The sequence below is a fragment of the Scardinius erythrophthalmus genome (genome assembly GCF_964197995.2).
Source record: "Scardinius erythrophthalmus genome assembly, chromosome: 12".
Taxonomy (NCBI): domain Eukaryota; kingdom Metazoa; phylum Chordata; class Actinopteri; order Cypriniformes; family Leuciscidae; genus Scardinius; species Scardinius erythrophthalmus.
In genome coordinates, this window is record NC_138232.1 from 17,770,043 (window position 1) to 17,789,321 (window position 19,279).

The window sequence follows — 19,279 nt, forward strand, 5'->3', positions numbered from 1 at the left end:
TACCTACACCAGAATTATGGAGCTGTCTTTACACCAAGAAACATGTAATGAAACTTATATAGCATTATCTTCCAAATTCCAGGAGGGTGATACAGAGAAAAGAAGCATCAGAAAGCGTGAAAGAGTGAGAAAAAATTAGAGCGAGTGAAATCAAAGGATAAGACTGTATAGAAATAGTTAGTCATGATCTGTATTAACTTTCACTTGAAATAAGCGATCATTTCACTTCGCAAGGGCAAGGAATCGTAACGCACAATAGGAACTGCACAGATGGCCTCTGAACCCGAAGCCATCAAATGTTACAGCACGGCAAAAGTCATGATTAGGAAGACAAAGAAATCGGGAGGGCAAAGGCTCACCTTGTAATCTCATCATCTCCCAGCATGCCTTTTGAGATAGGAGAGTACCGAGATGGGGTGGCGGGGGTTAATGGCTGACTTAGATAGCTTTGGGTGCTGATATGGTTCTCCATGTGCTGGGAATAGGCTGAAAATCCAAAACACAAAGATACAATGTTATTGATGCAATGATGAAAACTCATTTGACAATGTTCTAAGAGGTCATATGTATTAATGTGAAAAATTACATTTACAGACTTTCCAAAGACTAAAATTGCTGAAAATAGTTGGTGTGTAAAAGTACTCCAAGTAAGGATGTTAAAATCTTACTCTCTTTGTGCTTTAAGCACAAACTACTACTTCTTCCTAGTACATTACCTCTCTTCCAAACACTGCTGGTCACAAGTCTAGGTCAGATTTTTTTTTTTTTATGTTGAATGTTATGTTATCTTATTTTAAAATGTACTGTAATTCATTCCTGTGATGGAAATGGGAATGGTCTTCAGTGTCACATGATCCTTCAGAAATTATTCTAATATGCTGATTTAGTGCTCAAGAAACATTTAGTTTTATTGTCAATGTTGAAAACACTTTTTCAGGATTCTCTGATGAATAGAAAGATCCACATCACATTAAGCTCCAAAAAGGACCAAAAGAACCCATAAAATCAGTCCATGTGACTTGTGAGCTGTATTCAAACTTTTGAAAACATACTGTACAATAGCTTTGTGTGCGGAACAGACAAAGTTGTTAAATCTCATTCTCCATTTTACTTATTCTGGTAGGCCATTTGGTTACGACACGATACCGTTTGGCAGAAATGATATTAAACCTTGAGAAAATGCACCAACGCATACATTTTTCAGAGATTTGGTGAAGAGAGCATTGAATATTTAACAAAATGTCAGGCTGGTCCTCAAACAAAGCTATTGTTTGGCTTCAGACATTTTTTTTATAACCTGTTAGTTACACGTTACATGTAGTTACTATAGTAATAACTATAAATCATGCATAATTACATGGAACTAACCCTACAACAAACATAATCCTAACCCTAAACCTGCATAAGAACACATAATTAATTAATATTACTCAGTACTTGTATAATTACACTGTAACAAGGACACCTTAAAGGAGAACTCCGGTCAATTTTAACATTGAGCTCATTTTTTTGTACATTTGGAGTGCTGTCAGTACAGAGAACAACAACAAAAATCGGTGTTGCCTACACCGTGTTATCCTCTTTTTAAAATTTGCACCTGTATTTTCTTCCTGTTTTCGGTCGAAGGCCACAGTTATCGATTGTCGAGTTCACGCGCATAGGTTTAGTACCTATGATCACGCGCGTGAACTCGACAATCGATTACTGTGGCCTTCGACCGAAAACAGGAAGAAAATACAGGTATGTGCGCTGGCTGAATAAACATCATTTTTATTCATATCTTTCACATCTACTGCAGTCAGATTAACCCGCGTTCACCCCGAAGGAATCACTCACATGACCTGTGCACTTGTAATGAAACATCAAGGATGTTAAGAGGCTAAAAGCAGGTTTAAAACTTGCCCCATTGAAGTCAACAGGGTGCAAATTTTAAAAAGAGGATAACACGGTGTAGGCAACACCGATTTTTGTTGTTGTTCTCTGTATTGACCACTCCAAATGTACAAAAAAATGAGCTCAATGTTAAAATTGACCGGAGTTCTCCTTTAACATAAAGTGCAACCAAATGTTCTTGAATGAAAAAGAGCAGCAAAGATTCTTCAAAAATCTCGTTGCTTTCCACATAAAAAAAAAATAACGGTATCAATTTTCTATTTTTATGTGTCCTTATTACAGTACGCCACATGTATTTACTGCAGTATACATAGTTAAAAGCAACTAACACTAAACAAAACCCTATGTACATGTTGTTAATTAATATTACTCATTACTTAGTTGTGTAATTAAACTTTAAGGAGGACACATTAAAATAAAATTATCAAAATAACATGGGCATTTTAGTAGCTTAAACATTAGACTGACTACAGAATGCTGCTAGCAAGGTCTTAAGTTTGATTTCCAATGAATCCATAAACTGATACATGTATATCTTAGTGCAATTATATCGGAAAGAAGCATCTTCCAAATGCATAAATGTAAATGAATGGACATGAGGGTGGCAGAAATGTCATTTTGTGCAAACAAAATCCTTTTAAGTCTCCATAATTGATGTCCCTACTATAAAAGATGTGTCCTTATTTCACTGTGTCAGATGTAAAGTGTAATAAAGTCAAGGGTACTCACTGGGCAATTACTAACTGCAGACATCGACAACCCATTTATTTAATTCTCATCAAACAGTCCTTCACGTGTCAAAGCCCTACGCATTGCCTGACTGGATGACAGATATAATGAAATGAGATCACTAATGAAATTGTTCTGTTTACGCCTTCCGAGAAAAAAAAAGAAAAAAAAAAGAAATCACATTGTGCACACTCGCATGACGCGCATGTCTTCATGTGCAGATATCCTTACATGGCTTCAAAACTCCCTCTGCAACACTTGCACACACACACGCACTGATTTTTACATATACTGATGCTGGATTTGTCGGATAGGGGAGCTGGCCACGTGATGCACTTCATGATTAAATGTGCTTTTGTCCTTCATGCCTTTAAGCCCTAACGACAGCTTCCTTTCTCAGGATCTAATGCTGGGGGATCTGGCCTGCCACTGGAACAACACCAAGGTGCTACATTATCAACTGTCATCACTCAGCACTTTGCACAGTCAATTTTACTGGCCGTCCTCATGAGTTGCTGCCCCCATCAGTAGAAAGTGCAGTCTATAGCGGATTTGAGGTGGGATTTAAGCCATTTGTGAGCATGGGACACCAACAAAAGACCACAGAACTGAGGCAAAGTGCCTGGCAAGTTTGTTAACTCTCTGACCATACTGACAACATCCCCATGCATTTACTTGTCTTCCTATGTAAGTAATAGACATTGTCTAAAAAAAAAGTTAGAAGAATACAGTATGTTTCAGGATAAGCTTACTTACAGCTGGTGACATCGGGAGGAACGTAACTATCATTCATAAAGACACTAGTAGGTTTCGCCACTTTTAAATAGACGACATCAGGGGTGTTTTTCAAGGCAGTCACGGCATCTTCATGAGTGACGTCTTCAAGGCAAGCAGCATTCACCTGTAAAAGATGAATGTATCAGATGCAACACACACACTACACAAGTGTGGAGTCAGTAAGATGTCTTTGAAATTGGTCTTGTATGCTCATCAAGGCTGCATTTATGTTATCAAATATACAGTAAAAACTGCAAAAATAAAAGCGGTTTTCTGTTTAATAAATGCAATTTATTCCTGTGGTGGTAAAGCTGAATTTTCAGCATCATTACTCCAGTCTTCAGTGTCACATGATCCTTCAGAAATCATTGATTAGGTGTTTAAGAAATATTACTTATATCAATGTTGAAAACCATTGTACAGCTTAATATTTTTGTGGAAACCATGATATATTTTTTCAGGATTTTTTTTTTTTTTTTTTGATGAACAAAGTTCAAAAGCGCATTTATTTGAAATAGAATATGTAATTGTATATATAATTGTATATATAATTGTAACAAATTCTCTATTGTCACTTTTGATCAATTTAATGCATCTTTGCAGAATAAAAGTTTGAATTTATTTGAAAAAATCTTATTGATTCCAAACTTTTGAAAAGCAAGACATAAAACAAGAATGCCTTATAATTTAATAAGCCAGGGAACGATAATATTTAACTGACAGAAGAGGACCAATCGAAGGTCATTTTACCTGATGATGACTAAATTTAAGTTGTGATTCATTAACAATGATTAGTGTGTCAGATGCAATTGTTCCTCTACAGCGTATTTGCCCCAAAAAAAATGTAACAGAATATTTAGGACTAAAAGTCAATTGCAGGAGCTCTAAATTAATAGGTTGTACATCTCATTAAATAAGGTGAAGATGATAAATTACTTACAGCCAGAAGTTTATCCCCAATCTGCAGCCTTCCATCTTTGTGGGCAGCTCCTCCCTCAATGATTTTGGTGATATAAATACTGTTGTCCCCAGGAATATGTTGGTTCCCAACTCCTCCAGCTATACTGAAACCTAGACCTGTCAACAGAGGTCAGAGTAAACCATTTGCTGAACCATTTCCTAACGTGAACTATAGTGATCACACAAAAAGACATAGCAGGCTTTTATTTTGTAATCTTTAGATGAGAAATGGCTTTACCTTTAGGACCTTTTACCAGCTTTACATCCATGACTTTTTCTGAGACGGCTTTTCTTCTTCTTACGTACAGTCTGACAATGCAGCCTGCCTCCTTCAGAGCCTCCACAGCATTGCTGTGAGTTACGTCTCTCACGTCTACATCATTTACCCGCAGTATAGAGTCATTAACTCTGTACACAGAAAAAGAGGGAGAACACTGACTAAACAGTCAAAAGAAACCGCTATAAATCACAGTGATTAATAGCCATTTAAAGTACTTACAAGCAATCAAAACAATACATTTGTGTATAAACAAAAAGATCTATCATTGTTTTACACCACAGACAAAATCTGCATGTAAGAGAAGCATCAGCACAACTGCGTTCTGGTTTCACACTAACAGGGATGCAGTTCTATACAGAAAATAATGTGATTTCCGGGTTACACGCTGAGTAAACAGACATTACGTATAAGAGTAAACCAAAAGACAACTAATACAAACTTTTCCAGTAAACAACTTAAGGAAGAGGAGGATCAGATTTAAATGGTAACACTTTGCAAAAAGGTCTCATTTGTTAACAATAGTTAACGCATGAACTAACATTGAACAACAATTATTAATCTTAGTGTTAACTAATGTTAACAAGTGAAACCGTATTGTAAAGTGTTACCATTTAAATTTACATGAGGAGGGGAATCATAATTAAGGTCAATGTGGTTATTCATTTTAATTAAACCCAAAGCCCAGAGTTAGGGAAGACTATGTGTGTGTTCACACTTTTAGTTCGGTCTGGACCAAAAAAAATAGTTTTTGTCCTGGTCTGTTTAGCGTTCACATTGGCATTGTTAACACCGAACCTATAGATACCGAACCTAAAGGCATAGGGATACATTCACAACCTGATTGGTCGGCTTTTATGATGTATATTTCGAGACCGAATTTTCCCAATATCCAAAACAATGCTGTGCATTGGGATAAATGCGCTCGTTGTACATGTATGTGCGTACATATGTGTGTCTTTTGTATGTGTTGTGTTCATTTTTCATTCGAACCACACCAGAGTTTGTTTGGAAGTGGACCGAGACCCATCTTGTCAGCGCCAAAAGATGGGTTTGGATGGCAGAGTTCACACTGACTACGTTTACAAGCTGTCAATATTCGGGTTATGGTCGGGTTAAGGTCACTATTTGGGTTTCTGAAACATTCGGAATAACCCGTTTACAAGCGTGAGCAGAGATAGTTAGTCCTGTATACATGGAATTTGTAATCAATTGGCAAACGTCTAAACGTCTATTTGACATCTGACAGGAAACGTCCTATAGACGTATTGCAGATGTGCAAACACTCTTAAAAATACGTCTTCCAGATGTAAAATGCACATCAAATAGTCGGTGCTATCTGCTAGCATATTCGGGTTTTTGCCGGTGTTTACATGGCCGTGCGCGACCGGGTTATTGCTAATATTCCGGTTTTGAACGGGTTATTGGATGCATGTAAACGTAGTCACTTATGCAAATGAAGAGCAATCGCACCAGAGTTCGTTTTAATCGAACCAAACATGCCAAGTGACAATACCCTATGAAACAACTTAATCTGGATTAAGTCAGATTTACTGTTCAGTAGATTTTGCAAAATTGTGAGATAGACAAATGAAAAATGTTATAGGTTTAGATATTTCATGCTGTAACTGTAGAACTAATACATTATGGCCCCTAAGCACTGCATATATGAATTTTATGCAGATCTATTGCTTACAACAAATTCATGCTTTAACAGTAGAATAATCTTTGCATGTTTCAATCCAGTCGGTCAATTTTTTGGCTTGCAACCCTAAACGTCTGCGTTTAGCTTCAAGGGGCATCTTCCACGACATAATTCTTTAAAAATTAAATCTTTTTTTGCATTTTAATTCTGACATCCAAAGGCACAAGAAGACATTTTCTCCCTTTATTCTGTGGATCTCGCCCATTTTACACACAAGTTTTCCGCAAAAATATTAAGCAGCACAACTGTTTTCAATCTTGATAATAATAAGAAAAGTTACATGAGCATCAAATCAGCATATCAGAATGATTTCTGTAGGATCAAGTGATGTTGAAGACTGGAGTAATGACTGCCGAATGTATTACAATTAAACAGTTATGTTAAATTGTAACTATTTTAAATTTTCACCCTAGAGCAGAAGTATAAGTGCAGAACTTTATTTCTGTAAGTGAAAAAAGTGAGTGTGACAGTGTAAAGGTGTTTGAATTTGAGCTTGTACGACGCTCTGACAGAACCACTAGGCGCTGCCCGAGGGAACGTGGTCTGGTATGCTAGCATCCTCTGTGCTTAGCAGATTGCAAAAGATTTTGATGATACATTTTACTGCATTTTCAATGTTTTCTGCTGAATTCAGCACTCTACGTGTGGCAGGTTTAGCAGTCGAAAGTGCTACTTCAGCTACACATAACTGTGCTACTTATACTTATCCTGTAACCTGTTCATACCAGCTCAGAAATAAATATGCACTGCTTATGTGTGCGATGTGTAACAGGCCTAAGGAGACATTCTTATGAACTTGTCCTTTGGGGGTAATAACATATTCTCTGACCTGAGTCTGCCATCCTGTGCGGCAGCTCCTCCTGGGATGATCTTGGTGATAAAGATGCTTGGGTCCTCGCCAATGTGGGGGTTATCGGTACCGCCTGCAATACTGAAACCCAGGCCCGAGTTCCCCTGTAGGGAGGGGGGAAAAAAACATGTCAGAACAAAAAGGAGAAAATGTCAACCAAAGAAAAAAAATAGACCTTTAAGCATAATGACATTATTAAATACAAAGCGAAATCAAATGTGCATGCAAATGTTACGGCCAGTTGATCTGTTAATTTGATTCAGATATACATTCATTCAATTCAGTACAGTATAATGATGATCTATACGTTTACATTAGTTATAGTATTAGGGTTCATGAATTAATGAATAGTTTTTTCCAAACTTATTTATGTTTATTTATAAATGTAGTATTATAAATGTTCATTGTTAGTTCATGTTAGTTAACATATCCTGTACAACTTTCAAATGTTAAAAAAGCCCAAGTAGAAATTAAATGTAATAAATTCTGTATTGTCCTAACACTGTAATTCAAGCTTTTTTCTGTTAACATTTGAGTGGCAATTTAAAACCCTGAGCATGAAAACTCTCTTTTCACTGCACAATCATTATGCAGTTTATTCATAGCCTCCATAAAAATAACATATACCTTTAAATATTGTACTGTAAATCCTACTGACATTGTAAGCGATTTCTGCCAGGTTTTTTTTTCAGTCACTGCAATCTTACCCGTTCAAGTGTAATCTCTTCATATTCATAATCAGCTTCTGTTCCATTCACCTGAAAGTTAACCGAAAGATTTTTGTCAATATACAATGTCAAAATATATCAACATGAGCATATGCCCTCCTCTATTAGTGTCACCCAAAAAAATTGTATGAGTTCTGCAAGTTTCTATAATTCAGGAGGAGTTTTTGTGATTAGTAGATTTTGTTTTTCTTTCAAAAATAGATGTGTCATGAACAATTATGTCCGCCAGTTCAAGTTATTATACGACTGATTGCAGCCTTTTCACAAAGACTGTGAAAAGTATTTTACACACCATTTGGAGGAATTGTTTTAAAGTATTTTTACTTGTTGATTCTCTCACCATTTGGCAGTAAAATTGCATTTTTTCTAATGAAGTGTTAAGGAACCAAAAAAAAGAGAAATCGGAACCAAACTTGCTTTTTCCCCTACAATTCTATTATTGAAATGCACAAATGTACTAATATAATACTGTAGATTATTATAGACAGACATATAATACCAACATTACACCATAGAAAACAACAGCAATAAGAGATCAGAGGACTGTTCATTCTTACTCTCAGAAAGAAAAGGTAAAAAAAGCAGTACTTTCCAGTTACACCCTTGTATCTTATTTACCCCTCAAGAGTGCATAGTAGCCTACCTTAAAGTTTAGAATTAGTACCTTAATGTGTATTTTAGTACCTAAATGGAAGGGTACCGACCAGTGACCTTGTTTTCTGAGGGTGTTATTGCTGATGTTTTGTTGTTCATCAGCAGGAATATTCATTTAATAATTTGCCTCGCTGGTTATGTTTTCAACAACCAATAAGTGTTAGTCTCCGTTCCATATATAGTAAATCCACTCAAATTGTCTGCAGATTGCATCTGGGACTGATTATGGGCAAAAATAATCTTATATAATAAAAAGTTGTTGCTAGGAAAGTGCTCTAATTATGTAAGAACAAACTGTTTGGAAAAGTCTCAGTGTTTTCTCTTTCCACTCCTTCCATTTCACCTCAACTGGTTCTACAGTTCTTGGCGCTACAATACTCAGGCAGCATTACATCTCTTGCCAATTACTGGGTATTTCAGCCAGAGAGGCCACAGAAACCAAATCTATGAAGCACACAGACACTAGCTGTCGGCTCAACACGCACTCCAGTCCACTCGTTTTCAATGTTCTGGGTTCAGCACGAGTTAAGATGTATCAACAAGCATTTGGGGCATAATGTTGATTACCACAGTAAATAATTTAGACTTGTCCCTCAATAAATGTCACAGTAAGAGACACTTATAATGAAAGCACACCAGGACTAAACTTTAAAACACACTGTTTTAAAAGTAACCGTAACTTAAACACCTACTGACATGTGTAAAACTATAGCCAATCTTTCAACTTCTACAAAGTCATGACCATGTAACACCCATTAAACCCCAGTAAATTTCACATGATATGGACAAAGATACCAGAGAGAGTGCGTACATGGAGCAAACGTCACTCAGGAAGAGTTGAACATGAGGTTTCATTTAAATGAGGCTGGATAGCTGTCCTAGGTAGAGAAAACTGTTGGACTAAATGCTTGAGATAAATAAAAACAGGCCAAAAATCAGCATTAACACGCTTGTGTGGTTCTGGGGGCTCTGCTTTAAGCTTCTAAATGACATTTTAAGACCTTAAATACTAAAAATTTTGCTCTCTCTTTCTGTAACCGCTGCTGAAAACATCTGTTTGTGAAATCAGTGGTGTTGGGGGTGGGGTTTAAAGGAGAGTGAGAGATGTACGTCAATACTGACACTGCCCAATACAGCATTACACTCAAATCATGCCACCAGCTCTCAGCATGATACTACAATAACATTCATGCTATTACATAAATGCTTTTCGTTTTTGTATCCGTTTTAAAAAGATATACAATATCCAAAAAGGCCTTTTCAGTTTTGCATTACAACATATAGTATTTAACAGATTGTCACAGTTGACAGTAATTCAATTGGCAATAACCTTTAGTTGTTTTTCTTTGGGAACCATTTAGAGGTTTTCAACACTGCTAAACTATGATGCTGATAACATGCAGCATATATGGCCAGTTTGGCCACAAACGACCAGCCACATGGATAAGAGCCAATACAGGCATTTACACGATCAATTTCAGACTATTACTACAGTATATCTACGTAATATAACGAACAATCAAAACAGGAATAGACGTACAGTACATGCACAAGGAGTTGTTCAACATCAACATTGGCCTTTATACTGTATTGCTTTGAAGAAACCCCTATTCTAACAGCATTTATTTATTAAAAGACCATTTGGATTTTGTATACCACAAACCAGATAACTATAAATCCACCAGCTGGACAGCTGGCAGACTCGGTATCAAAAATGCGTTATCACTGGGTAATACAATGCAGAAAAATCATGCACTTTTCAGGAGGTTTCTGTTATTTTCCAGATAACATCGAAACATACAGAACAATGTACAAAAATTGTAACGACAACCCTTCAAATTCCTCATTTGACCTAGTTTTCACCTCAATTACAGTATGTATTGTGTTTATTTTTACAGTCAAAGTTTTTTGTTGTTTACTGTTGGTGAGTGCCGACTCTATATATCTAAAGGTAGGCTAGGCAATTTTTTTTATAAACACTTTGTTATACTTGTTGAAATTCTCTTCACATCCTGATAGCAATCAATAATAGAAGTGGTGACTTCTGTGGAAGTCTCAGGACCAAAAACTGTTCGCTCAATCATTGCATTCAGGCTGACAATGTCATCCCTGCCTGTCAACATATGTATTTCCATACTTGCGTGGACATCACACGTCATCAGCGCAGACAAACAGCAGCCGCCTTATAAAGTTCCTCCTGAACCAAAACAACGGGCTTATGCTGCGTTCATGGCATGTCGTAACAGTAATTACAAGACGGCAACCAGTGAAGTTCTACCCGGAGCTGTTCACGTCCTCAGACTCAAATTTATGCGCTTCTACGTCAACACTATCAACGCCGAAATGAATCTGCAGCAGTCAGGTGGTACAAGTCAGAGCTCTGTATGTCTTAGTCGTTCATTATTATTGTAATGTTATGTGCTTTGAAACATGAGGTAATTTAAACACCGTCTCTCTTCTTGTGACGCATTGCAGCCTCTGCTGTGTACGTTCATGTGTTTTAGAGTTTAAAAGTGTCATTTAAGGGAGGGTGGGATCTCATGCTTTCAAAGCTAGCTTGCTATTGCTAGCCTCTCCAAAACTGCCTACCAAACCTTTAATATTGGGTGAATCTGTCTTTGGGTGTCATTCACTAAATCGCAACGTTTTTGTTACAGTGAGTGTTACATTCAAGTGCAGATCTACTTTCTTTAACATTTACAACTAATGCAATCTACACATAAAAACATTTACAGACAACCGACAGGCTTAGAAACATGCAATGTTAAGCCACATGGCAACAGAATGAAGCTCCAGCACTAATAATGTGGAGTATTTAATGAGGTCAGTCAAGAGTTCCTCATGGTCATTTCTTTATATACTTTAGCTCTATCTCATTCAGATAACTCTAGTGTTCAGAGTGAGTCCTTAATGAAGTATGACAGAAGTCAGCTCAGCAGGCTTTCTGGCTCTGGATGTATAGGATTATGAGATGCTGAGACTAAGAGAAGAATGGGGTTGAAGAATTGTCATGGGTCCCTGATAAATGTCAACCACAGTTACATTTTACATTTACATTTATGCATTTGGCAGACGCTTTTATCCAAAGCGACTTACAATTCATTTCAAGGTACACTTTTATATTCTTATCAGTTCTTGCTTTCCTGGGAACCGAACCCATGACCGCCAACGCTCTACTGTTTGAGCTACAGGAAAGCTAAATCCAGTTAAATCCACATGCAAGCTAGAACAAGGATACTCCATAACACATAAAATCACATATACTGTAGGGGAACTTCAAAATATAATAAGACAAGGAAATTATCTCCTAAATGCTGTAAAAAGATTACACATTTTACATTTCTTAATATTAACGACTCCACATTTATGAATAAACAGAAACTTTAATTTACTGTGAATAAGTGGAGAGACCATATTTTTGATTAAAGATGATTTCATTCCTTCTGTTTTTAAGTCATTAAATCAGTTAACATTTTCTAACCGATTTGTAGACTAGTTTGGTATTCAACTGAAAATGAAAAAAACACTAAGAATAATGCACAGCTCTAATTTGCTTGTTTTCTGACCTATGATTCAATTAAATCCGCATCCTTACTGTCATTATACAGGACACCATCTTATTTTTGTGGGTTTTTGAACATCATATTGGAGCTAAAAAACATCCTCACTATATTATAAGTTTGGGGTCAATTGATTTAAAGTTACAGTAAATAAATTTTATTTTGAGTAAATGTATGCTGTTTTTATTTCTATTAATCAAATAAGCTTTAAAAAAAAGTAAATCAGGGTTTCTACAAAAATATTAAGCAGGACAACCATTTTCAACGTTGATAATAATAAGAAATACTTCTTGAGCACAAAATCAGCATATTAGAATGATTTCTGAAGGATCATGTTACACTAAAGACTGAAATAATAGCTGATAAAAAATTCAGCTCTGCCATCATAGGAACAAATTACTTTTTAATAGAAAACCGCTTTTTTTAATTGTAATACTATTTCGTAATATTACTGTATTTTTCATGAAATAAATGCAGCTTTTCTGAGACTACTTTCTCAGAAAAAAGTTCTATATTCAATGTTGTTTTTGTAGTGACAGTTAAAAGGACCCTAAAATGACTTTCTTTAAAGTCAGTTAATATTAAACTTAACAACATTCTGCAATAATCTAACTCATCACGAAGTGCAGTACATGAAGAGATACATCACATACATATGGACTTACATAGGGTGAGGTGTCAAGGCTTTCTGTGTTCACCACCACCGGTGCTGGGCTTGCCTGCAAAAGAAACATTCATTAATACTCGGGCTGATATGAATCAAGACCCATAACTGTGCACATTACTTCTTGTCCCTACTGAGAATGAAATAGTGAAATGAACAGTTAACTATTAAAAAGATAAGAAAAAGACCCAATAAAAAAAGCATCACTTACTCTTGGCATGCTGATACAGTATTACTCTGGCATTTGCAAGAGATTGACAGCACAGCCTGTATCCATACACAGCATAACATATTGCAGAATATGCAATACAGTGGCATAACAAACCAGCGCAGACCTAATCCTTCAGCAAACATGTATCACACGCTTCACTTGCACAATTGCTTTTGAGGTACAAGTGCGCATCAGCAATATAACATAGCATTCTCTCTGTAATCTCTAAAGTCAAGAGGACCATCGTTGAGTGGGTGGAGTGAAAACATGAGGAAAAAAAAGACCTGTGACGTGGGTGCTGGAATGGCAGTGGTCTCGGCTGGGACGGGTGGGATAGGGATCACAGGGATTATGGGAGCGGAGGGAGGAATGACATCTGCCTGCTAAACAATGACAGTGGAGGTCAAAGGTCAGACCAGATGACACACAGCAGTACTGATTTTCACGAATTCTCTTAAAAAAAAAAAAAACGAATTAAAACAGATATTGAACAGAATTCTAAACAGAGAGGGAGAAGATGAGATAATGGAAACAATACAATAAAAAATAATCATATGACTGTTTTAGCCTGCAAAATTTGATTGTTTTATTAGCAAAAGTCTCTGAAAAACATTAAATTTACATTATTCACAGCATAAAAGATAGATAGTAAAGGGTGAAAAAAAGAGATAAAAGAAATTTAATAATGAAAAGATCTTATAAATAAGCTTTAAAATACTTAAAATACTCTTACATTATTTACTCTAATGTTACTTCAATTCTACTGTTGTTATTTTTTTCAGTGAAACACAAAAGGACAATTTTGAAGCATAGTGGATAATGATTACTTTCATTCTAAAAAAAAAAGAAAAAAAAAAAGACATGGCCACTATGAAATGTGACCCTGGATCAAAAAAGCAAGTCATAAGTTGCACGGGTATATTTGTGGCAATAGCCAAAAATACATTGTATGGGTCAAAATTATCGATTTTTATTTTATGCCAAAAATCATTAGGATATTAAGTAAAGATCATGTTCCATGAAGATATTTTGTAAATGTCCTACCGTAAATATATAAAACATTTATTTTTGTGAGGGAATGCAGTACAATCGCGAACATAAATGGACAACTTTAAAGGTGATTTTCTCAATGTTTCCATTTTTTTGCACCCTCAGATTCTAGATTTTCAAATATACCTCTGCCAAATATTTTCCTATCATAACAACCCATACATCAACGGAAAGCTTATTTATTCAGTTTTCATGTGATGTATAAATCTAAATTTCATAAAATTGACCCATGTGACTGGTTTTGTGCTCCAAGGTCACAAATGCTGTTCAAAAACCACTTGAAGAACCATCATATTCTCCTTTTGTTTTCCACAGACTAAAAAAATAAATCAATAACAGCAAACAGTTTTGGAATGAAACACTCAATACAGTAATATTTACTGTATTCAGTAGTATTAGCAAAAGAGCTTTAAAAGTGTAAATTGTGATAGAATCCCCATCAATGTAAAGGATTTGTGATGCTATTTTGTGACTCGCTTGAAGGACAAACCTTTCTTTAGACATAACCATTAAGGTAACTGTGATTTAAGATTCAACAGGGCTAAAAATAAATCTCCAGTCCAGCAATCAGCATCCTGTTGTGCAGGACTGAGAAGGAATAGCTCTTCCTTTATAATATGAAAATAGCCGCCGTCATTTTTATTTCTGCAGGTTGAAAATGTGTGCCAGCGAGAGAAACTTCAGACTACATCACACCTGAACTAAACAGTCTGCATTAATTTACAACAACTGCAAAGCAAACCTGAAGTGCATTGTGACCAATTTCTATTTGGAAATCCAACAATTCCTTTCAAGGGATAGTTCACCCAAAAATCTATTTACTCACCCTCTGGCCATCCAATATGTAGGTGTCTTTTTTATTCAGTAGAAATGTACAGAAGATTTTTAACTGAAACCTTGGTTCTTGGTGCCTCATATAATGCAAGTCAATGGCTACCATTACTTTTAGAGTCAAAATGAATACCCATGGCTCCTGACAATACATTGAGGTCTTATGAAGCGAAATGATCGGTCTGTGCAAGAAAATTATTTACAACATTATTAGCTGTAATCCACAGCCTCAGCAAACGGTCTGGAGCGCGAGCTTCCTGTCTCATAATGACGTACAGTATGTGTGGGAGCAAACTCACTCACACGTGAGCTGACGCTGTGTTTGTTTACAACAAAGAGGAAGGACGCATGCGTTGTATTGTTCATCAAAGTGCTTCTTGTGCTTATCCTGGATGCCGCAACCTATATAAAAAATTAACATTACATTCGCTTGTACAATCTCAAGCGGGAAGAAAGACTTTTCAGAGATTCCCAACGTTTGAGTTCCCGCGCATACATCGCTAGCTCGCGCTCCAGACTGCAATGAACAAGCTCAGAACCGTATGCAGAGGCTATAGATTATATAGGTAATAATGTTGTAAATAATGTTTAGTTTCTTGCACAGACCGATCGTTTCGCTTGATAAGACCTCAATGTATCGCCAGGAGCCACGGGTGCTAATTTTGTTTCGCCTGTAACTATTTTTTGACTCTCAAAGTGATAGCCATTGACTTGCATTTTATGAATCACAAAGGACCATGGCTTCAGCTTAAAATCTTCTTTACTGTTCAACTAAAGAAAAAGGACACCTACATCTTGGATGGCCTGAGGGTGAGTAAATTAACAAAGTTTTTATTTTAAGTGAACTATCCCTTTAAAAAAAAGAATTATGCAAATCCATCCAGCTTTACAACCATACAGAACAGTGAAATTCTTTCCACAGTTTTGGTTCTAGAAGTACAGAGTCAAGCACATTAAAAGATATTGTAGTGACTTTTTCATTTATGACTTTTTCATTTATGGCCATGTTATTCATTCGTTCCCTCGTTTTAGTTAAACCGTTGCCGCGCTGTACTAATTAGTTGCCTTGTTGGCCACTATTTAACTACATCAAAATGAATAAATTATATAATAAACGCCATTACATTATGATAAAACTAAACGTTAAATTAATTTAAATGGAAGACACAACTTTTACTTGCATGTATTACAGATAGTTAATTGTCAAAAGTTTATGTTGGGAAGATTTTGTGTTGAAACACAGCTAGCCAGCAAGGTAGCTATCATTACATACAGTACTGTGTAGCCTGTGTTAGTTTTCAAAACCCTTTTGTCTCAAAATTTCCATGATATTTCCATGGTCAAAGTGACTTTGATTGACAGATCTCATTTCAGAATTGAAGCTATAATCATGAATTCAGAAATGAAATAGAAACACAATGTAGCCTACATGATGTGGACCATGCAGAGAGGATCTGACGCAAGCAGATATCTATGGGAGTTCAGCAGATTCCAGCTCTACAGGAGCAAAAGTGTGTGTTGCCATGCTGTCAGTGAGGAGACATCCGCTGAAACTGGCCCCTCTACACAGCCCGTCTGTGTCAGCGTTCCCAAACAAAAGCGATCTGATCCACAGGCGCTTGTCCAAGCACCAACAACACAGCCAGAGGAGACGGATATTCAGTTACAACAGTCCAGTTCACCCAGTCAAAAACAAACACATCACTCCAACTACTAATTAGAAAGGGTTTCCGTTTCACTAACCCTCACACTCGGGGTTATGGCAGAGACTCGAGACTAAGGCATGTACTATATTTGAGTGACAACAGCACACAAGACATCACCAATTCAGTCACAACTTTTTACATGAGCGCATGTTGTCCTGCCTAAATTGACCAGAGTAACTTATATAAGAATCTATTTACACTGCATGCTATTATGGCGGTTGTACAGTAGTCACGGCCTGTGATTTCAGAGTTAAAATTAGAATCAATCATTAGCATTGATCAGAGAGACTGGTTTAGAGTTCAGCCTAAAGCTCCCACCAATGTCTCAAATGAATAACAGTCCAAAACATACCCCAATTTAATACCCGCATAATACAAAAAAATATAATGTTTGAAGTTTTTTTAATAAATCATGTACTTATAAAAGATATTAATATTATACTGATGATTTTATCCCAAAATTCCTTTTCAAAAACCATTATAGTGTAAAATGTGTATAAAAGATTTCAAATATGTTCACTGCTTACAAAATGTGTCAATATGATGACCAAAACATTATTATTATTATATTTTGACTCATATGCCTAATTTTTTTTTTTAATTTGCTGGTTAGGATCCAACAATTAAAAAAACTACATCAAAAATAAATTAAAAACATACACACTATAGTTCAAACATTTGGTAAGGGTCGGTTTTGAATGTTTTCTTTTAAAAAGTCTCCATGTTTACCAAGGCAAAAAAATAAAAAATTAATTGTCATTAAAAATACAACAAAAACAGTAATATTGTGAAATAGCATTAAATTTTAAAATACATTTTAAAATGTAATTTATTCCTGTGATGGCAAAGCTGAATTATAAGCATCATTACTCCAATCTTCAGTGTCACGTGATCCTTCAGAAATCCTTCTAATGCTGATTTGCTGCTCATGAAACATTTCTATTCTATTATTATCAATGTTGAAATATAGTCTCTTTTGAACAATTTAATGCATCCTTGCTGAATAAAAGTATTAATTTCTTTAAAAATATGACCGACCCGGAAATTTTGAATGGTAGTATATGTACCTTTTTTTCTTTTTTTTCATGTCTCTCAATTAATTTCAATACATGACATGATCCTGGATCTTTACATTATATCACTTCCACCTCCAAAATCATGTCTGCAAGGCCCTGACCACTGACAATAAATCTTGAGAAACAACCATATAATCATCAACACAATATACTAGACATTTCAGATTAACAATGTAGCATTATCTGAAATTCACATCCTCACAGCTCAACCTCCAGTGCACTACTCTACAGTAACACCTCTCATCTCTCAATAAGACTCCCACATACCTTATCCAATGAAAACGTGCCCCAAGAATTGGCAAGCCACAAGGCACTGGAAGAAGCTCTGACTTTAGCTGTGCTTTTGGTGGGGCTCTTTTTCACACTATCCCTCAGGTTGGTGAACTTCCCTCTGCTCTTGGTGGAGGCTGGAAGGGTGCAGGAGCTGTACTGTGGAACCCTGTGGGACTCCAGGTGAGTCTGCTGGAAGTTGAGCAGGGTGGGTTGAGACAGGTGAGGCTGCTGTTGCTGATGCTGATGTTGGTTCTGCTGGTGCAGATGGTGGTGAAAATGATGATGGAATTGCGGTTGTTGCACCAATTGCCTCGGCGTTCGGGTCAGCGTGCTGTGCACGTGTCCGACCCTCTGTTGCATTCTGGGATGGTTGCAGTTGGCCACCTCCGTCACCCCGGTCCGACAGTCCACGTAAGCTCCACAGCAGTATTCATGGTTGTTGCTATAGGTGGTCATTGTTTTCCAAGCAGAGAGGGCACCACGGCAAACTATCAGGTGGGCGCCAGGTGAAATGATGGAGAACGCAGCCTGAAGAGTGACGCGTTTACTTTGCGGAGCAATTGGGAAGAAGAGAGGACACACCGTGGTTGTAAATCTGGTCCTTTTCCCCTGGCTCCACGCTTCTGCCAACCTCTCTCACCGTCTATCTCTCTTTCAGCCTCACTCGCTCTCATCCCCCTGCACTTGCTCACCAATTAATGAGCTCCAATGGGCACTGCACATGACAGCACACAGTCTCTTCTGCAGGCATGAATAATCAATGCTCCATTCTTGATTTCAGCATTGGCGTCCGGACGGTCTGCGTGTCGCGCTTTGGACAACAGCAGATTTGCATCCAGCGTTTGAGATTCACAAGGCTTTTTGTAGTCTGATTCGCTTTTCAAAGCATTAACACGGGTCACAAAGTGAGAGGTCACAGAGGATGAACGCAATCTCTATTAGATGCTTAGCAAGAGGGCGGGCGAATGGGCCGGTGCGGTGTATCAGGGCATATGATGGCGGAGCAGAGTCTCGCTATGACCTTATTTTACAACTATTATTCAAAACTAATCTCAATTTGTACCTGCACTGTAAGATCTTTTGCACAGTTCTGTGTTATTTCATTTGAGCCTACAGTGCTGACAGCTGGATGGTGGTCATTCATTTAAGCTCATGGGGTTTTGATGGAACATCCCATTAAACTTGCTGGACGATATATGTGGTTTATATAAAAGGGTAATCTCTGAATTGCTTAAAAATTCAAATTCTTTAAATAGAGTTTATTTAACCAGTGTCTTATGGAATATAAATTAAGATAATCATCCTTTATCCTACTATCATTAGTGCAGTGATCCT

The 19,279-nt window shown here is 36.8% G+C and overlaps 1 protein-coding gene across 19 annotated transcripts in view; it reads right to left on the reverse strand.

Moving 5' to 3' along the window:
- The window catches only part of dlg1a (discs large MAGUK scaffold protein 1a), a gene marked incomplete at its 5' end in the record, with an annotated part of 125,356 nt that overhangs the window by 32,690 nt on the left and 73,387 nt on the right, over positions 1–19,279 (reverse strand). For 10 of the 19 annotated variants that reach the window (XM_081380783.1, XM_081380798.1, XM_081380797.1 and 7 more), the window contains 8 exons: positions 360–486; positions 3,379–3,523; positions 4,340–4,476; positions 4,598–4,767; positions 7,171–7,295; positions 7,899–7,949; positions 12,799–12,852; positions 13,293–13,391. In XM_081380783.1, the coding sequence (XP_081236909.1) occupies positions 360–486; positions 3,379–3,523; positions 4,340–4,476; positions 4,598–4,767; positions 7,171–7,295; positions 7,899–7,949; positions 12,799–12,852; positions 13,293–13,391 (908 nt within the window). The remainder of the gene's footprint in view (positions 1–359; positions 487–3,378; positions 3,524–4,339; positions 4,477–4,597; positions 4,768–7,170; positions 7,296–7,898; positions 7,950–12,798; positions 12,853–13,292; positions 13,392–19,279) is intronic. The other 9 variants (XM_081380789.1, XM_081380790.1, XM_081380785.1 and 6 more) reach the window with 2 other exon arrangements.